The sequence below is a fragment of the Hyla sarda genome, chromosome 5, assembly GCF_029499605.1.
Source record: "Hyla sarda isolate aHylSar1 chromosome 5, aHylSar1.hap1, whole genome shotgun sequence".
NCBI lineage: Eukaryota > Metazoa > Chordata > Amphibia > Anura > Hylidae > Hyla > Hyla sarda.
This window is the reverse complement of record NC_079193.1, coordinates 173964263-173988222: the sequence shown is the minus strand read 5'-3', so window position 1 is coordinate 173988222 and position 23960 is coordinate 173964263. Positions and strand designations below refer to the sequence as shown.

General features: G+C 45.4%; 1 protein-coding gene across 2 annotated transcripts in view; it reads right to left on the bottom strand.

The window, feature by feature from the left end:
- Window positions 1-3196: 3196 nt before the first annotated feature.
- MOCOS (molybdenum cofactor sulfurase) overlaps window positions 3197-23960 on the bottom strand; it is a 400707-nt gene continuing 379943 nt past the window's right edge. For both annotated transcript variants that reach the window (XM_056520778.1, XM_056520779.1), the window contains exons 14-15: window positions 22931-23035; window positions 3197-4110 (exon numbers count right to left, since the gene is read on the bottom strand). In XM_056520778.1, the coding sequence (XP_056376753.1) occupies window positions 3991-4110; window positions 22931-23035 (225 nt within the window). In that variant the 3' untranslated portion in view covers window positions 3197-3990. The remainder of the gene's footprint in view (window positions 4111-22930; window positions 23036-23960) is intronic.

Below are 23960 nucleotides of genomic sequence, written 5' to 3'. Positions count from 1 at the left end.
GTATTAACTATTCTCTGCACCTGCCTGCAGGACAGTTAAACAATACTTTACCATTATGTTGGTCCATTAGCAGGATGTTTAAAAGTCTTGGGTAATCTCTACAGCCTGAGAGTAATGAAATCATATACCAAAAGTCCCGTAGATGTGCATTTCAGAGAAAAACCTCAACCCTCTTATTAAGAGGGTGGGTTAGGGTTGATTTAACTGTACCATATTGTTGGTGGACATTTACGTAACATGTGTGCAAAGTTATGCTGGAACAGTGAACTATAATTATGTTTGTACTGCTAATGGTGCAAGTCTTACAGCAAACATGATTTTTATAAATAATCTGTATGAATATATTTACTTCATAAAAGTTTCATGAGGAGCCATAATTCTCAGTAGTTACTAGTTTGACAAGGGCAGGTGGAATGGAGAGAGCGTATAAATTCAGCATCCTGTGTAAATAACAATAAATGGCTACTTCAGTAAATAGTAGAAAAAAATTCCGGGTGATCGGCGCAATCCGATCACCCGGAATTTTTTTCTACTATTTATTGAATTTACCTATAGAGTGTGAAGAGGATCCACTCGAAATACCCGGATGGCTGCACCGCTACTTTGGTAATTCCTAATATATCAAAAGGCTCTTAAGGTTGCTGTGTGCCAAACACAACCTTGCAAGGTGAGTGGTCAACTCACACGACCCACTTGTAGTACCAACAGTACCAAACATACTGCCCAATGAGAAGCTCTGTCTTGTGTTTTTTCCTACTGTAGTATTATAAGAAATGGCTACTGTCAGAATCAAAAACTTTTTAGATGTTGTACATCTTGGGAAAAAAAATTTACCTTTCTAATAAAATTCGTGTACATTTTGTATTTCCTTTTTATAGAAATGATGGCTTAAAAAAAGACTCCTAGGTGTCCCCATACCATACAGAACATCCCTGTCTGGCTGCAGCATCATATTTGTCCCAGCTGAAGCACAGGCATTGACAAAGTTCAGTGAGGGAGGGAGGGACCAACACTGCTCTGTGCTCACTCACATCCTGTTTATCAGACTCCAGTCTGAAAACAGAGAAGAGGGGGTTACAGAGCAGCCTGCAGTGATTTAATGAAGAGACCCTGCACAGCACAGCAGACTCAGTGCTCATGATGATAGAGGGCAGGCTCAGTGCTTTCCTCCAAAATGCTCCTTCCTGAGCAGTCGATGTCATAACGGGTGAGCAGCAGAACTGAAGGATTTGTGAGCTAAATATAGAAGCAAGACACAAAAAAATACATCTAAAGCATTTGCATGATCTAGTGAGTAACATATATAAGCATTTTTTTTTCTGTGATATAACAGGTTAGTTTCAAATGGGTTTTACAATGAAGATAAATAGATCTAAATTGATTTATGATGTGACATTACACATATTTTCAAATATCAGTAATTATCAGAAATAAATAGTTTTTTTGAAAGGCGGTGCTACCAATATAGTCTGGATGCTCTCTTGGTTTTGCTTGTTGCCATGGGTTATGTCCTGTAGACATTTTCTCTCCTGGTCAGGCATGCTCAGTTACTCAGTTCTCCTCACAAACAGTGAATATACAGCCAAATTGATCACATCATTAGTGTTGAGCGGCATAGGCCATATTCGAATTCGCGAATATTCGCGAATATATGGACGAATATTCGTCATATATTCGCAAATATTCGCATATTCGTTATATTCTCGTTTTATTTCCGCATATGCGAAAATACGCGCATGCGAAAATTAACATATGCGAAAATTCGCATATACGAAAATTAGCATATGCTAATTTTCGCATATGCGAATTTTCGCACGCCAGTCTCACACAGTAGTATTACAGCCTTCTTTACACCACACAAGCTGGAAGCAGAGAGGGATGATCACTGTGATGTGTACTGTGAAGAAAAAAAAAACAAAAAAAAAAAACGAATATTCGTAATTACCAATATATAGCGCTATATTCGCGAAATTCGCGAATTCGCGAATTTGCGATATTCACGAATAATATTCGCATTGCGAATATTCGCGAGCAACACTACACATCATACAGCTGCTAAACTGCATAAATCTCTCCTACATACTTATGTATGAGGGAGTCTGGCTGAATAGTCACTGGCCAGGAAGAGATAAATACTGTATACCTCATATATTATGTACTGTATAGCTGTCTATATTACAGTCTTTAGGGGAGATTTATTAAAACCTGTGCAGAGGAAATGTTGACCAGTTTCCCATGACAACTGATTAGATTGCTTCTTTTATTTTTCAGAGGCCTGTTAACCCCTTAAGGACGCAGGGTTTTTCCGTTTTTGCATTTTCATTTTTTCCTCATCACCTTCTAAAAATCATAATGCTTTCAATTTTGCACATAAAATTCCATATGATGGCTTATTTTTTGCACCACCAATTCTACTTTGCAGTGACATTAGTCATTTTGCCAAAAAATCCACGGCAAAATTGAAGAAAAAATGCCATTTTGTAACTTTTGGGGGCTTCCGTGTCTACGCAGTACATTTTTTGGTAAAAACACCTTATCTGTATTCTGTAGGTCCATACGGTTAAAATGATATCCTACTTATATAGGTTTGATTTTGTCGTTCTTCTGAAAAAAATCAAAACTACATGCAGGAAAATTTATACGATTAAAATTCTCATATTCTGACCCCTATAACTTTTTTTTTTCCACGTACGGGCCGATATGAGGGCTAATTTTTTGCTCCGTAATCTGAAGTTTTTATCGGTACCATTTTTGTATTGATCTGATTTTTTGATCGCTTTTTATTCATTTTTTCATGTGACCAAAAATACGCTATTTTGGACTTTGGAATTTTTTTGCGCGTACGCCATCGACCATGCGGTTTAATTAACAATATATTTTTATAATTTGGACATTTCCGCACACGGCGATACCATATATGTTTATTTTAATTTACACAGGTTTTTTTTTTTTTTTATGGGAAAAGGGGGGTGATTCAAACTTTTATTAGGAAAGGGGTTAAATGACTTTTATTAATTTTTTTTCCACTTTTTTTTTTGCTGTGTTATAGCTCCCATAGGGGGCTATAACACTGCACACACTGATCTTTTACAGTGTTCACTGAAAAGCTATAGCTTTGCATTGATCATAGGCGGTCGAATGCTCGGTTGAATGCTCAAAACTGCATCTCAGGCTTGGAGCAATCAATCGCCGATCTGACGCGATGGAGCAAGGTAAGGGGACCTCCGCTCGCATGCTAGCTGATCGGGACATTGCATTTTTATCGTGATGGTCCCGATCAGCCCGACTGAGCTGCCGGGAAGCTTACACTTTCATTTCAGACACGGCGAGCAACTTTGATTGCCGCGTCTAAAGGGCAGCGATCGGTGCTGCACACTATTAGCCCAGGGTCCCAGCTATCATTAGCCGCCGGGACCGTCCCGGTATGATGCGGGGTCACAGTGTGACCCTGTTTTATTTACCGGGACTGGGTGTAGGGCATCCAGGTACACCCTATGTCCTTAAGAGGTTAAAAAGGTTCAAAATGCAATCTGATTGGTTGCTATGGGCAACTAGTAAACTTTTCTTCTGTGCAGGTTTTGATAAATCTCTCCCATGACTTAATTTACCAAACCATGTGACAGTCAAAAGCTCTGGCCACCATGAAGATTTTTAAATGAAAAGGAGAGAGCACAAAAAGAAAGTAAAAGGGAATAAGGTCATGTCTGCATTATTTTCCAGAGGCAGACTTAGAAATGTATTCAGCCTAACAAAATATTAAGTTTGTGGATCATGGTAACACCTCTTTAAAGTTGACCTGTTTGAAGCAACAAGATATTCGGTGTGTGACTAATTTCTTCAGAATTTCTTTACATTGATTTTCCTAATGAAAGTACATGCATATAAAACAAACAGAGCCAAAAGCAAAATGTCCATTTCTCATTAGAAGGCATCTGTGTCCTCTTGGAGAATTTGGTTTGACCTACAGGTTATTCACACTCCAATATTTCCTCATTGTTTAGAAGAATCTTCTGCTGGATCTGTAAGTGTGAAATATACCTCTGAGCCGACTGTGAGCAAAGATAGGTAGATAGAACATGGTGAATTCAGAAGGTACATTCCAAAAGTAGTCTGAAAAATAATAGTGAAATAAAATATGAGAACATCCATTTGGATTGCACACAGAATGATCAGGGGGGGATCATGTCCCACAGTGGGGGACATTTATGGAGACTTGTGCACCACTAAGCTAATGTAGCATGGGTATCTCTTAAATGTGACCAGTTTGTATCTTTACATTAAAAAAAATAATTTTTTAAAACATATTTTTTATTGGAATTGTCTGCAGGATGGTTGGAATGATGAGTATAGGCATTCCATGTCATTCATTCCTCCTATTGTATGACTGCAGTGAGGAGTTTAAACAGAGCAGTGTTCTAGTACCGTGTTTCTCCGAAAATAAGACCGGGTCTTATATTAATTTTAGTCACAAAAAACACACTAGGGCTTATTTTCAGGGTAGGGCTTATTTATTTACGGTATGGGGGGCTGCAGGAGTGTGGAGGATGGGGGGCTGCAGGAGTGTGGAGGATGGGGGGCTGCAGGAGTGTGGAGGATGGGGGGGCTGCAGGAGTGTGAAGGATGGGGGGGCTGCAGGAGTGTGAAGGATGGGGGGCTGCAGGAGTGTGAAGGATGGGGGGCTGCAGGAGTGTGGATGATGGGGGGCTGCAGGAGTGTGGATGATGGGGGGCTGCAGGAGTGTGGAGGATGGGGGGCTGCAGGAGTGTGGAGGATGGGGGGCTGCAGGAGTGTGGATGATGGGGGGCTGCAGGAGTGTGGGGGATAAGGGGGCTGCAGGAGTGTGGAGGATGGGGGGCTGCAGGAGTGTGGAGGATGGGGGGCTGCAGGAGTGTGGGGGATAAGGGGGCTGCAGGAGTGTGGAGGATGGGGGGCTGCAGGAGTGTGGAGGATGGGGGGGCTGCAGGAGTGTGGAGGATAGGGGGGCTGCAGGAGTGTGGAGGATGGGGGGGCTGCAGGAGTGTGGAGGATGGGGGGCTGCAGGAGTGTGAAGGATGGGGGGCTGCAGGAGTGTGGAGGATAGGGGGCATCCTCCACACTCCTGCAGCCCCCATACTCCTTCAGCCCCCCATCCTCCCCTTCCCCTGTCGTCCTCCTCACTCCTACCGTACCCTACAGCAGTGTTTCCCAACCAGCCTTTGGCTGTCCGGGCATGCTGGGAGTTGTAGTTTTGCAACAGCTGGAGGCACACTGGTTGAGAAACACTGCCCTACAGTGCCCCCCACCCCTCTGCCATAATAAACTTGACTGGGACTCATTTCACTTTCTTACCGTACGGTACCCTCCTGCGAGATCTTCTCCTGTTGCTTAGCAGCCGGGGGCAGGGACACGTCCGTGACGTCGGCCGTGCATATGTGCCGACGTTTTAGAACGTCAGCGTCCCTGCCCCGGCTGAATTACGGTAAGCTAACTTGCTGCGGGTGCCGCGGGACCAGCCAAAGGAGGCAGGGGGCTGGCCGAGGGGGGCTGTGGGGTTGGCGGGCATTACTGGGGTGGCCGGGGGGATGTGGAATCTGCGGGCATTACCGCACTGTGGTGGCCGGGCGCGGTGTCGGATCTGCGGGCATTACTGTGGTGGCCGGGGGGGGAGGTGTGTGGGGTCTGCGGGCATTACTGGCGGCCGCGGTCCAGATCCGGACCGCAGTCCGCGAGCAGATTACCCCTGAACTAGGTCTTATTTTCGGGGTAGGGCTTATATTGCAGCCCTACCCCATAATCCTGCTAGGGCTTACTTTCAGGGTAGGGTTTATTTTCGGGGAAACACCGCGATGCCATTGAATGACTATTTGGCTCACAGATACAGGTGAGCACTGTACTCAGCTATCTCCTTTAGCCCGATCGACTCACAGAGCCAGAGCAAACACTTGACCACTCTATTCAAGTGTCTTTTCACTGTGATCATGTGGTGAAGAGAAATTTTGTAAGGCTAAACTGCAAAAGAGAATTAATTCTAGTAAGACCAATAGTATCTAATTCCATTGACACTCATTATTTATAAACTCTTGTAATGACCGTTTTGTCCCAGTAATGTCACTCTATCTAGCAGAAAACCCAGTTCTTCTTTTTCTAATCTAGTGTAAATGGTCTCTCTCAGTCATTTGTTCTGTCAAATAAATGACAATATAAACTCTGGTTAGTAGGCGAAAGCAAATTGTTATGTTTCTTAAGTGATAAAGTTTTTTTTTTTTTTTTTTTGGGACAAACATCATTTTGAACACTGTAATATGACCTTAACAAGAAGTAGGGGTTTTAGCATATATAGAGAAATCTCTCTAAACTGTATTTATTCAAAAGTCTGCAACAGTAATACCAAAATAGGATGTCACCTGACCACACATAAGGTAAAGAAGCTTAAAGGGATACTCCCGAGGAAAACTTTTTTTTTTAATCAACTGGTGCAAGAAAGTTAAACAGATTTGTAAATCACTTCTATTAAAAAAAACTTAATCCTTTCAGTAATTTTTAGGGGCTGTATACTAAAGAGTAATCAAAAAAAGAAATGCATTTCCTCTGATGTCATGACCACAGTGCTCTCTGCTGACCTCTGCTGTCCATTTTAGGAACTGTCCAGAGAAGGAGAAAATCCCCATAGCAAACATATGCTGCTCTGGACAGTTCCTAAAATGGTCATCAGAGGTCAGCAGAGAGCACTGTGGTCATAACATCAGAGGAAATGCATTTCTTTTTGGGATTTCTCTTTAGTATACAGCCCTTAAAAAGTACTGGAAGGATTAAGATTTTTTTATAGAAGTGATTTACAAATCTGTTTAACTTTCTGGCACCAGTTGATTTAAAAAAAAAAAAAGTTTTCCACCGGAGTACCCCTTTAATGTTTAGCTTTCACTCAGCAGAAAGTCAGGTTTAGTTATTTCAATATAATTGGGGGAAATGTTCTATAGATTGAGTCTTTTTTTTGTTGTAGAAGAATTGCAAAATGTGACTGCTGCGCAAAAAATATTGTGACAGCAACTCTAAATCTAAAGGGATTTTTGAAAAAGTGGATCGCTTGAACACTGCAAACATCCACCATCCACCTGGCTTACAAAACTGTCTGCGAACAGTAACTTTTTAAAAAGTTGCCGATTTATGCACGCTGGGTTAAAAAGTCACCGATCTTTGCTCAGCTGGTTAAAAAGTCACAGATTTTTGCACCGAGGAAGAAAGTGGCATGCTGAAGTTTTATTTTTCCACCACACCCAATTGACATATGTCATGTTTAGAAAATAAAAAAATGTGTAGTGTGAAAAGGGCCAGCAAGGAGCTTTTTTTGGAAGAATGGTCAAAACCTCATTGTCAATAGTCTGTGCTATTTTATTGTTGATAATGCATTACATAATATTTTTATCTATTTTAAAAAAGCTGTTTCAGCTAGTCATGGTGCTGACCTTGACAGCAACAACTAAGATATTTGAAAAACATTATGGACAAAACTGATCCACTGTATTATTCTAGTACAGAGTCTGAGAGATTAATGCCTTATACAGAAATTCAAAGAGCATCAAAGATAAAGTCCCATGCACAGACCCTCTGGCCCTGCACGAGGCATCACATGGTGCCTTAGTATAGCATTTGCCTTGAGGTTTATAGAAATAAAAATGGCAATCTGTTTGGAGACACAACAGTACATTTTGTGCATGTTATCAAAGCTCTTTTGGTTAAAAGGGTTATCCAGGGATAGAAACACAGAGGGGAAATTATCAAATCTGGTGTCAGTTTTGGCCGTTATTAGTCAGCAAATGTCGCAGAGAAAGTGCCAGACATGTGCCAAATGTATGAAATGGCGCACAGACTTTGATGAATCACCACAGAACTGTTCCACTTTAGTCTGGTTAAATGTCGCAGAGAAATGAGGGCGTGCAACAATTGTATCAAATAGAGCCATTTTGGTAGTACTATAGGGCAGAGTTGACCTGCCCTATGATGACATCTAAATCAGGACCATGAGACATCTTCTTTGGCATTTCTGCATTATTTCTCAAAAAGTCGCACATGGTAACTCAGTGACCACTGCACAAAGTGCTCTAAATAACAACACTCCATAGTAATGAAATTTAAACGTTCTAAATTAAATGTCACAGAAAATGTTGCATGGGGCCAGCCCGAGACATTTCATGTGACAAATTTAGACGAAAAAAAGCAGAGCAATTGCTTTTTCAAAAAAAGAAAAAGAAACACCTCTGCCCTCAGGTTTTGTGTGGTATTGCAACTCAGTTCCATTGATGCACATGGAGCCTGTCACGATTCGGCTGGCAGGAGGTGGATCCTCTGTGCCAGAGAGGGATTGGCGTGGACCGTGCTGGTGGACCGGTTCTAAGTTGCTACTGGTATTCACAAGAGCCCGCCGCAAAGCGGGATGGTCTTGCAGCGGCGGTAGCAACCAGGTCGTATCCACCAGCAACGGCTCAACCTCTCTGACTGCTGAAGATAGGCGCGGTACAAGGGAGTAGACAAGAGCAAGGTCGGACGTAGCAGAAGGTCAGGGCAGGCAGCAAGGATCGTAGTCAGGGGCAACGGCAGGAGGTCTGGAACACAGGCTAGGAACACACAAGGGAACGCTTTCACTGGCACAATGGCAACAAGATCCGGCGAGGGAGTGCAGGGGAAGTGAGTAATAAGTAGGGAGTGCACAGGTGAGAATACTGATTAGGCCTGCTGCGCCAATCAGTGGCGCAGCGGCCCTTTAAATGGCAGAGACCCGGCACGCGCGCGCCCTAAGGAGCGGGGCCGTGCGCGCCGGGACAACACAGACGGGGAACGGGTCAGGTACGGGAGCCGAGATGCGCATCGCGAGCGGGCGCGTCCCGCATCGCGAATCGCATCCCGGCTGGGAGTAATATCGCAGCGCACCCGGTCAGCAGGTCTGACCGGGGCGCTGCGAATGAGAGAACGCTGCGAGCGCTCCGGGGAGAAGCGGGGACCCGGAGCGCTCGGCGTAACAGTACCCCCCCCTTGGGTCTCCCCCTCTTTTTGGAGCCTGAGAACCTGAGGATAAGACTTTTGTCCAGGATGTTGTCCTCAGGTTCCCAGGATCTCTCCTCAGGGCCGCAATTCTCCCAGTCGACCAAGAAGAATCTTTTACCTCTGACCGTCTTGGATGCTAGAATCTCCTTCACAGAAAAGACGTCAGAAGATCCGGAAACTGGAGTGGGAGAAACAACTTTGGGAGAGAAGCGGTTAATGATGAGTGGTTTAAGGAGAGAGACATGGAAGGCATTGGGAATACGGAGAGAAGGAGGAAGAAGGAGTTTGTAAGAGACAGGGTTGATCTGGCACTTGATTTTGAAAGGACCAAGATAGCGTGGTCCCAGTTTATAACTGGGGACACGAAAGCGGACATATTTAGCGGAGAGCCATACCTTGTCTCCGGGAGCAAAAATGGGGGGAGTTCTTCTTTTTTTATCAGCAAATCTTTTCATCCGGGATGAAGCCTGTAAAAGAGAATTTTGGGTCTCTTTCCATATGGTGGAAAGATCACGAGTCACTTCATCCACAGCGGGCAAACCAGAGGGCAAGGGAGTAGGGAGGGGAGGAAGAGGGTGACGGCCGTACACCACGAAAAATGGGGATTTAGCAGAAGATTCGGAGACTCTGAAGTTGTATGAGAATTCGGCCCATGGTAGAAGATCTGCCCAGTCATCCTGGCGGGAGGAAACAAAATGCCGTAAATAGTCACCCAGGACCTGATTAACTCTTTCTACTTGCCCATTGGATTGGGGATGATAAGAAGAAGAGAAGTTTAATTTGATCTTGAGCTGTTTACAGAGGGCCCTCCAGAATTTAGACACGAATTGGACGCCTCTATCTGAGACGATATGCGTGGGCAAACCGTGAAGGCGAAAAATGTGTACAAAAAATTGCTTTGCCAACTGAGGCGCTGAAGGAAGATCAGGAAGAGGTGCCATCTTGGAAAATCGATCAACGACCACCCAAACAACTGTGTTGCCACGGGATGAGGGCAAGTCCGTAATAAAGTCCATACCAATCTGTGACCAAGGCTGTTCAGGAACAGGCAGAGGATGAAGGAGACCAGCAGGCTTCTGGCGAGGAGTCTTATCCCGGGCACAGACCGTACAGGCCCGCACGAAATCAATAACATCAGTCTCCAGAGTCGGCCACCAATAAAATCGAGAGATGAGTTGCAAGGATTTTTTGATGCCCACATGGCCTGCGAGGTGGGAGGAGTGTCCCCATTTGAGAATCCCGAGACGCTGGCGTGGAGAAACGAAGGTCTTCCCTGGAGGAGTTTGCCTGATGGAAGCTGGAGAAGTGGAGATCAGACAGTCCGGAGGAATGATGTGTTGCGGAGAGACCTCTACTTCAGAGGCATCAGAAGAACGAGAGAGGGCATCGGCCCTAATGTTCTTGTCAGCAGGGCGAAAATGGATTTCAAAGTTAAAACGGGCAAAGAACAACGACCACCTAGCCTGGCGAGGGATCAGTCGTTGGGCAGACTGGAGATAGGAGAGATTCTTGTGATCAGTGTATATGATAACTGGAAATTTTGATCCCTCCAGCAGGTGCCTCCATTCCTCAAGCACCAATTTAATGGCCAGTAGTTCTCGATCCCCGATGGAATAGTTTCTCTCCGCCGGGGAGAAGGTCCTAGAAAAAAACCCACAAGTAACAGCATGCCCGGAAGAATTTTTTTGTAGAAGGACAGCTCCAGCTCCCACTGAGGAGGCATCTACTTCCAATAGGAAGGGTTTAGATGGGTCAGGTCTGGAGAGCACGGGAGCAGAAGAAAAGGCAGACTTGAGATGTTTAAATGCGTCTTCCGCTTGGGGGGACCAGGACTTGGGATTGGCATTTTTCTTGGTTAAAGCCACGATAGGAGCCACAATAGTGGAAAAGTGTGGAATAAACTGTCTGTAATAATTGGCGAACCCCAAAAAACGTTGGATAGCACGGAGTCCGGAGGGGCGTGGTCAATCTAAGACGGCAGAGAGTTTATCTGGGTCCATTTGTAGTCCCTGGCCAGAGACCAAGTATCCTAGGAAAGGAAGAGATTGACATTCAAAGAGACATTTCTCCATTTTGGCATAAAGTTGATTGTCACGAAGTCTCTGAAGAACCATGCGGACATGCTGGCGGTGTTCTTCTAAGTTGGCAGAAAAAATCAGAATATCGTCCAGATAAACCACAACACAGGAATATAGGAGATCACGAAAAATTTCATTAACAAAGTCTTGGAAAACGGCAGGGGCGTTGCATAGGCCAAAGGGCATGACCAGATACTCAAAGTGTCCATCTCTGGTGTTAAATGCGGTCTTCCATTCGTCCCCCTCCCTGATGCGGATGAGATTATAAGCACCTCTTAAGTCCAGTTTGGTAAAGATGTGGGCACCTTGTAAGCGATCAAAGAGTTCCGAGATAAGAGGTAAGGGGTAGCGTTTTTTTACCGTGATTTTATTAAGTCCGCGGTAATCAATACAAGGACGTAGGGAGCCATCTTTTTTGGACACAAAAAAAAATCCAGCTCCGGCAGGAGAGGAGGACTTGAGATTAAACCCCTTTTTTAAATTCTCCTGGATGTACTCCGACATGGCAAGAGTCTCAGGAGCAGACAGAGGATAGATTCTGCCCCGGGGTGGGGTAGTACCCGGGAGGAGGTCAATAGGACAGTCATAAGGCCTGTGAGGAGGCAAAGTCTCAGCTTGCTTTTTGCAAAAAACGTCAGAATAGTCCATATAAGCCTTAGGAAGACCGGATACAGGGGGAACCACAGGGTCACGGCAAGAAGTACTGGGAACCGATTTAAGACAGTCCTTGTGACAAGAAGTACCCCAGTTCTTGATTTCTCCTGTGGACCAATCAAGGGTTGGGGAACGGCGTTGAAGCCATGGTAATCCAAGAAGAATTTCAGAAGTGCAGTTGGAGAGGACCAAAAATTAAATTTTTTCGTGATGAGGTCCGATGCACATTAGGAGAGGTTCCGTGCGGTAACGCACGGTACAGTCCAATCTTTCATTGTTAACAGAATTGATGTAGAGGGGTCTGGCGAGACTGGTCACCGGGATGTTGAACCCGTTGATGAGAGAGGCCAAAATAAAATTTCCTGCAGATCCGGAATCCAAGAAGGCCGTAGCAGAGAAGGAGAAGGTAGAGGAAGATATCCGCACAGGCACAGTAAGGCGTGGAGAAGCAGAGTAGACATCAAGAACTGTCTCATCTTTGTGCGGAGTCAGCATACGTCTTTCCAGGCGGGGAGGACGGATAGGACAATCTTTCAAGAAGTGTTCGGTACCGGCACAGTACAGGCAGATGTTCTCCATGCGGCGTCGTGTCCTCTCTTGAGGTGTCAAGCGAGACCGGTCAACTTGCATAGCCTCCACGGCGGGAGGCACAGGAACGGATTGCAGAGGACCAGAGGAGAGAGGAGCCGGGGAGAGAAACCGCCTCGTGCGAACAAAGTCCATATCCTGGCGGAGCTCCTGACGCCTTTCGGAAAAACGCATGTCAATGCAGGTGGCAAGATGAATAAGTTCATGCAGGTTAGCAGGAATTTCTCGTGCGGCCAGCACATCTTTAATGTTGCTGGATAGGCCTTTTTTAAAGGTCGCGCAGAGGGCCTCATTATTCCAGGATAATTCGGAGGCAAGAGTACGGAATTGGATGGCGTACTCGCCAACAGAAGAATTACCCTGGACCAGGTTCAGCAGGGCAGTCTCAGCAGAAGAGGCTCGGGCAGGTTCCTCAAAGACACTTCGGATCTCCGTGAAGAAGGAGTGTACAGAGGCAGTGACAGGGTCATTGCGGTCCCAGAGCGGTGTGGCCCATGACAGAGCTTTCCCAGACAGAAGGCTGACTACGAAAGCCACCTTAGACCTTTCGGTTGGAAACTGGTCCGACATCATCTCCAAGTGCAGGGAACATTGCGAAAGAAAGCCACGGCAAAACTTAGAGTCCCCATCAAATTTATCCGGCAAGGATAATCGTAAGCCGGAAGCGGCCACTCGCTGCGGAGGAGGTGCAGGAGCTGGCGGAGGAGATTGTTGCTGGAGCTGTGGTAATAGCTGCTGTAGCATCACGGTCAGTTGAGACAGCTGGTGACCTTGTTGCGCTATCTGTTGCGACTGCTGGGCGACCACCGTGGGGAGGTCGGCGACAACTGGCAGTGGGACTTCAGCGGGATCCATGGCCGGATCTACTGTCACGATTCGACTGGCAGGAGGTGGATCCTCTGTGCCAGAGAGGGATTGGCGTGGACCGTGCTGGTGGACCGGTTCTAAGTTGCTACTGGTATTCACCAGAGCCCGCCGCAAAGCGGGATGGTCTTGCAGCGGCGGTAGCAACCAGGTCGTATCCACCAGCAACGGCTCAACCTCTCTGACTGCTGAAGATAGGCGCGGTACAAGGGAGTAGACAAGAGCAAGGTCGGACGTAGCAGAAGGTCAGGGCAGGCAGCAAGGATCGTAGTCAGGGGCAACGGCAGGAGGTCTGGAACACAGGCTAGGAACACACAAGGGAACGCTTTCACTGGCACAATGGCAACAAGATCCGGCGAGGGAGTGCAGGGGAAGTGAGGTATAAGTAGGGAGTGCACAGGTGAGAATACTGATTAGGCCTGCTGCGCCAATCAGTGGCGCAGTGGCCCTTTAAATGGCAGAGACCCGGCGCGCGCGCGCCCTAAGGAGCGGGGCCGTGCGCGCCGGGACAACACAGACGGGGAACGGGTCAGGTACGGGGCGCTGCGAATGAGAGAACGCTGCGAGCGCTCCGGGGAGGAGCGGGGACCCGGAGCGCTCGGCGTAACAGAGCCAAGTTGTGATACCACACACAACCTGAGGACAGGGGTGGTCCTGTTCTTGGAAGAAATGAGTGTGTGTTACTTTTCCTGGATAACCCCTTTTATAACAGTTTTCAGGGCGTTATTCATTTTAAATGTTTACCATACTGTATTGGTTGCTGTTTTATCATGATTTCTCTCATTTACTCCAATATATAAAACTGCATTGGTAAAGCAACATCTAAAACTGGTATTGCAGTATTTATGTGGAATTTATCTTGTTTGTTTTGGGGTGTGTCAATGGTGCAGATTTCTGCTTGACCATTACCACAGTGTCTAAGTAACAATATGTAGTGTCTAAGTAACAATACGAGCATTTGTGTCTACTACAATGATCTCATGAAAACAGAGCCTCTTCTTAGTTTAGACATCCACTTTTCCTGTAACCTATTAAGATTAGGAAGTGTGCGGATGTACTAGAAGACTAAAGGCCCTATGTACAGTGTGGCTGTCCCTGTGGATGAACCAGACTGTTTGTGCACTACATGGATAGCAAATTAATTTTAACAGGTGCTGCTATGGAGAAATGGGGACCAGCCAGATGCTTCCCAAGTGGCATTGTCAAAGGACCTTTCATGTGAGAAACATTTCCTCCACAGGATGCTATCAGGAGAAAAAGTATTGTTTAAAATTAGATAATACCACAAGAGCTTCTGAAACGGTAGTGGACCAGTGAATGCGCTGAACCCGTGTGGATGATAGCGTGGGCCGTACCAGGGCGTGGAGTCTAAGGTGCCGCTGGTTTTCACCAGAGCTCGCTTCAAAGAGAGATGGACTTGCTGCGGCAGGGGGCACCCAGGTCGCTACCCCTGATACGACTCGTCCACACAGGCTGCACAGGAGCGTGGTCAGGAACACTGTTAGACAACACACAACTGGAACACTTTCTCTAGGGCTAGTGAGCACAAAGATCCGGCAAGGACAGGAAGAAAGTGTGGGGTTAAATAGATACAGGACCAGACAAGCACCAATCAATCGTGCACTGGCCCTTTAAATCTAAGGCAGCAGGGAACAGTGGAGCGGACAGATATGCGGAGAGTAGAGTGAGAGCCTGGTGTTTGCATGCTGGCTGCAGCGCTACTTGTGACAATACCTCCCCCCTTAGGTCTCCGACTCTTTTTGGGCCTTAAGAAGTTTTGGACCAGGTCATGGTCCAAAATATTCTCCTCCGGCTCCCAGGACCTTTCCTCCAGACCAAACCCCTTCCAGTCCACTAGAAAATAACATCTCCCTCTTATGGTCTTCATTGCAAGAATCTCCTTAACTTCAAAGACATCAGAAGAACCAGACACGGGAGTGGAAACAATATATTTTTTCAAAAAACCATTGGTAACAACTGGCTTAAGAAGAGAGATGTGAAAATAATTTTCAATATGTAGGGAGGAAGGCAGATGGAGCTTGTATGAAACCGTATACATTTTTTGCTAAATTTCAAATGGTCCCAGGAATCGAGGGCCCAATTTGTAGCTGGGAACCCTGAAATGGATGTATTTGGACGAGAACCAGACCTTGTCGCCAGGAGAGAAAGTCGGAGGAGGCTTTCTATTCTTATCCGCCTGAGATTTCATACTGGAGGAGGCGTGCAGCAAAGAACGCCATGTCTCCTGCCAGATGGACATGAAATCTCGAACTTGTTAATCAACAGCTGGCACACCAGAAGAGGTTGGAAAAGATAGAGGAGGACTAGGAAGATGACCGTAGACTACAAAGAATGGAGACGTCTTTGTGGACTCAGAGTCTTTGTGGTTGTAGGAGAACTCTGCCCAGGGTAAGAGATCAACCCAATTATCCTGTAGGGACGAGACAAAATGACAAATAGAATCTCCCAGGATTTGATTAACTCTTTCTACCTGGCAGTTGGTCTGAGGATAATTAACTGAAGAAAAGTCCAGCTTGATTTTTAGACGTGAACAGAGGGCCCGCCAGAACTTTGAAACAAATTGCCCACTGCAATCCGAAACAATGTGAGTGGGAAGCCCATGTAGGTAAAAGATATGTAGGCGAAAGTGTTTCACCAGCTGAGGAGCAGATTGAAGACCAGGTAAAGGAATGAAATGAGCCATCTTAGAGAACTAATCAACAACCACCCAGATGACCTTATTGTTACAGGAAGGTGGCAGATCAGTGATAAAGTCCATAGCAATGTGAGACCAGGGAGTTTCCAGAATAGGCATAGGCTGTAAGAGTCCAGCAGGTTCTCTGCTGTGGAGTCTTGTCACAAGCACAGATAACACAGGAATGGACAAAATCTGTGACATTGCGTTCTAGGTGTGGCCACCAATAATTCCAAGAGACTAACTGGAAGGACTTCCGTACTCCTGAATGTCCAGCCAGTAAAGAAGAATGTCCTCAGTTCAAAACTCTATGTCTCAATTGAGGTGGCACGAAGGATCTCCCAGGTGGAACATGCTGGAAGTCAACAGGAGCAGCAGAAATCAAATGCTCAGGTCGTACAATATGCCGTGGAGTGGAATCCAGCCCAAACACATCAGAGGACATAGAGAGGGCATTGACTCTGACATTCTTATTCGCAGGACGTAAATGAATAAAGAAGTTGAACCTGGAATAGAAAAGTGACCATCTAGCCTGCTGAGGGTTCAGGCACTGAGCAGACTGAAGGTATAAGAGGTTCTTATGATCCGTATAGATGCTGACTGGATGAGAAGAACCCTCCAATGGCAAGCTTAATAGCGAGGCGTTCCCGATAGAGTAGTTCCTTTCTGCAGGCGAAAAAGTCTTGGAGAAAAAAACACAGGTTACAGTTTTGCCCTTTGAGGGTTTTTTCAGTCAAGACGGCACCATCTCCTACGGAAGAAGCATCTACCTCCAAAAAGAAGGGTTTCTCAGTATCAGGTCTTGAGAGGACTGGAGCTGAGGCAAATGCAGATGTTAGCCGCTTCAGCTTCAGGAGACCAAGACTTGGGATTACAGTTTTTTTCGTGAGAGCCTCAATTGGGGCGACCAAGGAAGAAAAATGTGGAATAAACTGACGATAATAATTGGCAAAGCCCAAAAAGCGTTGTATAGCTCGAAGGCCAGTAGGTCGAGGCAGACAACTTATCAGGGTCCATCTGTAAACCTTGGTTGGAGACAATGTAACCAAAAAATGGGAGACTTGATCTCTTGAATAGGCATTTCTCTAGCTTGGCATAGAGATGATTATCCCTGAGGCACTGAAGATCCTGTCGGACATGAGAGCGGTGCCTCTTCAAATTGAGAATATCACCAAGATACACCACTACACATGTATAAAGTAAATCGTGGAAGATGTCATTAACGAATTCCTGGAAGACAGCAGAAGCATTACAAAGGACAAAAGGCATCACGAGATACTCAAAGTGTCCATCACAGGTATTAAAGTCCATCTTCCATTTGTCTCCTTTACGTATTTGAATGAGATTGTCTCCTCCCCGCAAGTCCAATTTGGAAAAAAAATAGGCACGCCGAAGATGATCAAAGAGGTCAGAGATCAAAGGTAGAGGATAGCGATTCTTGATCATGATTTTGTGTAATCCCCGGTAATCTATACAAGAATGGAGCAATCCATCCTTCTTTCCGACAAAGAAGAATCCAGCAGCGGTAGGGGAGGAGGATTTTCAGATTAAACCCTTTTGGAGGTTCTCCTGGATATATTTAGCGATAGCTTGAGTCTCTGAGACTGACAAAGGATACATTCTTCCCCGGGGAGGCGTAGTCCCAGGCTGTAGATCAATAAGACAGTCATAGGAACGATGTGGTGGAAGAGACTGGGCCTGCTTTTCGCAGAACACATCTGAATAATCCTGATAAGGAAGAGGCAGGCTCGGCATAGAAGGAGGCAAAGAGACAGTCTTAGGCTGGGTAGACTCAAGACAGTGGTTTTGGCAAAAATGTCCCCAACAAGTGACCTCTCCAGATTTCCAGTCGTGACGCGGAGTGTAACATTGAAGCCAAGGAAGACCAAGAAGAAGCTCCAAAGTACAATGAGGAAGCACGTAGAACTCAATCTTCTCCATATGTAAGACTTTTATTTGCATGATGAGAGGTTCAGTGCAGAAAAGCACCGTACAATTAAGGTTTTCTCCATTGACAGAAGAGATATACAAAGGCTTAGCAAGCCGAATCACTTGGAGACGATGCTTTATGGACCAAGGAAGCAGCAATAAAATCTCCTGCGGAACCTGAGTCCAAAAAGGCTGAGGCAAAGAAAGATGTCTTATAAGAGGTGGACCAGCATGGTCAAATGAGGAGAGGTAGTATTCACACCCAGAGACGCTTCTTCCACGCGCCCTAGGTGCAAGCGTTTCCCGAACACGTTGGACGTAAAGAACAGTCTTTGAGAAAGAGCTCCAGACTGGCACAATAGAGGCATAAATTCTCGCTGCGTCAACGGATTCTTTCCTGCTGTGTTAGCTGAGTTCGATCCACCAGCATAGCCTCTTCGGCAGAAGGCAATGGAGACGGTAAAGGAGGACGTTAGAACACGGGTGCCAGACGGGGGAAATTGACGTGTTCGGAAAGGTTCCCTCTCAAAACGAAGTTGTCCCTGCCTCTCGGCAAAACGCACATCAATCCGAGTGGCCAAAAGGATTAGTTCACTTAGGGTAGACGGAGGATCTTGTGCAGCGAGAGAGTCCTTGATTCTACTAGAAAGTCCTTTTTTGAATGTAGCACACAAGGTCTCATCATTCCAGGCCAATTTGGAAGTTAAGGTACGGAATTGAACCACGTAAATGCCAACTGAAGAGTCCCCTTTGCGGAGGTTCAGTAAAGCAGTCTCGGCAGAGGAAACCAATGTAGGTTCTTCAAAGACATTGCGGAATTCAGAGAGAAAGGCCTTCAGGGTAGAAGACACCGGATGCCAAAGAGGAGTAGCCCAGTACAGGGCTTTTCCAGACAGCAGACTGACCACAAACGCCACTTTAGCTCGCTCCATCGGGAACTGATCCGCCATGAGTTCCAAATGCATAGAGCACTGGGTCACAAAACCTCTACACAACTTGGGATCTCCTTCATACTTCATAGGCAAGAATAAAAGAAGCTTAGAGCTGGAAGAAACTGCAGGGAGTGAAGGAGCCTCTGGAACAGGTTGCGGCTGCTGCTGTTGTTGCTGATGAATGGAAAGAAGTTGTTGCATCATAGCAGACAACTGGTTCAGCTGTTGAGCCTGATGAGCTAACTGTTACTGTTGAGCCACGATGGTGGCCGTAACATCAGGCAGAGGCACCCCAACAGGATCCATGGCCGGATCTTACTGTAAAGGCAGTGGATCAGTAAATCCACTGAACCCGTGTGGATGATGGAGTGGACCGTACCAGGGAGCAGAGTATAAGGTGCCGCTGGTTTTCACCAGAGCCCGCTGCAAAGCAGGATGGACTTGCTGCGGCAGGCAGCACCCAGGTCGCTAACCCTGATACGACTCGTCCACACAGGCTGCTGAGGTGTTACGTGGCACAGGTAATGAGGCAAACTCATGGTCAGGAACAAAGCAAGAGGTTGAGAACACTGTTAGACAACACTCCACTGGAACGCTTTTTCTAGGACTAGTGAGCACAAAGATCCGGCAAGGACAGGAAGGAAGTGTGGGGTTAAATAGTCACTGGACCAGACAAGCACCAATCAATGGTGCTCTGGACCTTTAGCCGGTGTGCGTGCGCCCTAGGAGGCGGGAGGCACATGCGCTGGCAGCAGGGAACAGTGGAGGGGACAGAGATGCGGAGAGGAGAGTGAGAGCTCGGCATTTGCATGCGGGCGCGTCCCTCGATGCGAAGGGCGGCAGAAGCAGCACAGGAGGACGGGGCTGGAGGACAGTTGCAGCCAGCACGTCTGGCTGCAGCGCTACTTGTGACAGCTTCTAACATATGAGCCCCCAGAACCGCTAAATACCTGAGGGCTTAAAACAAAATCTAAAATATTTTCATGCTTATTTACATGCTTTGTTCTTGTTACGCCGAGCGCTCCGGGTCCCTGCTCCTCCCCGGAGCGCTCGCGGCGTTCTCCTCTATGCAGCGCCCCGGTCGGACCCGCTGACCGGGAGCGCTGCTCTGACATTCACGATGGGAATGCGATTCGCATGGTGGGACGCGCCCGCTCGCAAATCGCATCCCAAGCCACTTACCTGTCCCGGTCTCCGGCTGTCATGTTCTGGCGCATGCGGCTCTGCTCTCTAGGGCGCGCGCGCGCCAGCTCTCTAAGATTTAAAGGGCCAGTGCACCAGTGATTGGTGCCATGCCCAATCAGTCTGATTAGCTTCCACCTGCTCCCTGTCCATATAACCTCACTTCCCCTGCACTTCCTGGCCGGATCTTGTTGCCTTGTGCCTAGAGAAAGCTACTACTGTGTTTACCATTACTGTGTTCCTGACCTCCTGCTATTACTATTGACTACGAACCTTGCCGCCTGCCCCGTCCTTCTGCTACGTCTGACCTTGCTTCTGCCTAGTCCTTCTGTCCGACGCCTTCTCAGCAGTTAGCGAGGTTGAGCCGTTGCCGGTGGATACGACCTGGTTGCTACCGCCGCAGCAAGACTATCCCGCTTTGCGGCGGGCTCTGGTGAAAACCAGTAACAACCCTAGAACCGGTCCACCGACACGGTCCACGCCAATCCCTCGCTGACACAGAGGATCCACATCCAGCTAGCATAGCTAGCATAACAGTTCTATAAAAAAAATTATTCTGCAACAGAAAAAAAACTAAAACTAGAACAGGGGCAGCAACCTGTCAATGTCGATCATGTTGATTGTCGATGGCTGCCAAGTAGATAGTGGGAACAATTTCATTCACTACTACAGAATATACAGTCATGGCCGTAAATGTTGGCACCCCTGACATTTTTCAAGCAAATGAAGTATTTCTCACAGAAAAGGATTGCAGTAACACATGTTTTACTACACACACTTTTATTCCCTTTGTGTGTACTGGAACTAAACTCTAAAAATGGGCTGGACAAAATTATTGTCACCCTTTCAAAATTGTGGAAAAATAAGATTGTTTCAAGCATGTGATGCTTCTTTAAACAGGTAACAAGTAACAGGTTTGGACAATATAAAAATCACACTGGAAAGCAGATAAAAAGGAGAGAAGTTCACTTAGTCTTTGCATTATGTGTCTGTGTGTGCCACACTAAGCATGGACAACAGAAAGAGGAGAAGAGAACTGTCTGAGGACTTGAGAACCAAAATTGTGGAAACTTATCAACATTCTCAAGGTTACAAGTCCATCTCCTGAGATCTAGATTTGTCTTTGTCCACAGTATGCAACATTATCAAGAAGTTTGCAACCCATGGCACTGTAGCTTATGTCCCTGGGTGTGGACAGTGTAGAAAAATGTATGAAAGGTCTCAACGCAGGATAGTCCGGGTGGTGGATAAACCGCCCCAAACAAGTTCCAAAAATATTCAAGCTGTCCTGCAGGCTCAAAGAGCATCAGTGTCAGTGCAAACTATCCATCGACATTTAAATAATATGAAACGCTATGGCAGGGGACCAAGGAGGACCGCACTGCTGACACAGAGACATTTAAAAGCAAGACTAAATTTTGCCAAAATGAACTTGAGTAAGCAAAATTCCTTCTGGGAAAACGTCTTGTAGACAGATGAGACCAAAATAGAGCTTTTTGGTAAAGCACATCATTCTAAGGAATGAGGCCTACATAGAAAAGAACTCAGTACCTACAGTGAAATATGTTGGAGGTTCAATGATGTTTTGGGGTTGTTTTGCTGCCTCTGGCACTGGGTGCCTTGAATGTGTGCAAGGCATCATGAAATCTGAGGATTTCCAACAGATTTTGGGTCGCATTGTACAGCCCAGTGTCAGAAAGCTGGGTTTGCGTCCCAAATCTTGGTTCCCCCAGCAGGACAATGACCACAAACATACATCAAAAAGCATCCAGAAATGGATGGCAACAAAGTTCTGTTGGATGGAAAGTTCTGAAGTGGCCTGCAATGCAGATCTAAATCCCATTGAACACCTGTGAAGAGATCATAAAATTGCTGTTGGGAAAAGGCGCCTTCCAATAAAAGAGACTTGGAGCAGGAAGAGTGGCCCAACATTCCGGCTGAGAGGTGTAAGAAGCTTATTGAGGGTTATAGGAAGCGACTGATTTCAGTTATTTTTTTCCAAAGGGTGTGCAACCAAATATTAAGTTATGGGTGCCAATAATTTTGTCCAGCCCATTTTTGGAGTTTGGTGTTACATTATGTCCAATTTGCTTTTCTTCCTCTCTATTTTGCTTTAGTTCCAATGCACATAAAGGGAATAAACATGTGTATAGCAAAACATGTGTTACTGCAATCCTTTTCTGTGAGAAATACTTCATTTTCTTGAAACATTTCAGGGGTGCCAACATTTACGGCCATGACTGTATTTGCTAAGCAGTACTAACTAAACAGATGGCAGGCTCCCCCACTCTAACATCAGCCTGTCACAGTCCCTCCTGAATCTTGGTCTATGCCTTCTTGGTGAACAGTGGCAACAGGAAAGGGAAAAATGATGGCTGGAGACAAACTAAAGAATGGTCAGACGTTACCCCTGTTTTGGAGGGCATATATAAGGCTGTTCTTAAAGTTGAAGAGGTTAAGGCAGAGGAAGGAAATACTGTTAAACAGTGGGCAGGGTTATATATGTGGCTTAACAAAAACTCTTAAAAAATGGGAGTAATGGTGTCAGTGTGTCATGACTTCCCCTGGCTCCATAGAATTGAATGTACTTTTCAATAAATGCGTTTTTTTGTCTAAAATAGCAGTCTTTTAAATCGTGAAAAGCTTTTAGGCTATATTAAAAATGATGTCACAGTATGTAAGCACAGATTTATCAATATGTCTGAGACAAAAACTGTCTGGTATTGATCAGCTTTTATTTAACCAAAGCAGAAGAAAAAGCTGAACTGTCATTGGTTGCTTTGGACAAAACCATTTTTTGTCTCAGAAAGATTAATAAATCTGCCCTAGAAACTTTTACAACATTTCCCCCATCCCATGGCCCTGTAACAATCCGGTAACAAGTAGATCTCAAGATCCTCTGCAGTTACAGCAGTAGATTTCCACATCAGTAAGGCTACTTATTCATGACAAAGTCTATTTAGTTAACATTGCTGCAGGGTTATACTAACCTTCCCTTCTCTGGTGGACGATAGGGTCTGAAATATCTCTCTCTTCTTTTCACCTGTTGTTTGATTAATACAGATTATTTGGCATCGAGTACACTTTCCTGAAACCTAAAATAGAGAAAAAAAAAGTACTTAATTTTGAGGCTACATTCATACCACATTTTGTCATTATGTATATTTTTGTGTGTATATATATATATATATATATATATATATATATATATATATATATATATATATATACACACAGGTTTATACACAGGATTTAACCATGATATTTTATTGTATGGATGCAAAAGAAAAAAAAGGTTGTCCTTTTGGCATAGATTCAGTGAATCGGCTATTATTCTTTTCAGAACCACAAAAGGAATTTCATGGAAAGGTTAATATTCATGGTTATGGCAGTTGAATATGTTTACATCCCTTTACCCAGTATATCCACATGCATATTATTACTAAATAGAATGGTCAATGGATATTGTCATTAATGTGCTTGATTTATCAACATTGCCCTAGTTGCTCTTAGAAATCAATCAGAATGTGATCTGAAACATGTCTATCAACTGTTTTTGGTTTTGTGATGACTCCTCACCAGCTATTGGAGCTTTTTTTTTGCAGTGGCTTTTAAAGCATAACTATTTCAATTTTTTTTCTCGTTTTATCAGTTTTATTAGATTTTTTTTTTCTGACAGGTATGCTTTAAGGACATGTGGTTGATATTATTAAGTAAATATTTGCACATATAGGGGGAGATTTATCAAAACCCGTGCAGAGGAAGAGTTGCCCATAGCAACCAATCAGATCACTTCTTTCATTTTTAACAAGGCCTCTGCAAAATGAAATAAGAAATCTGATTGGTTGCTATGGGCAACTGGGCAACTTTTCCTTTGCACAGGTTTTGACAAATCTCCCCCATAGAGCACTTTCTTAACCATATACACCTTCTAAATGCAGTCTACTCCACTTCACCATTATAGTGAACCAACTAGGCCACATTAGAGGCCTATAGGCTGCCAATCTGCTACACACTGCT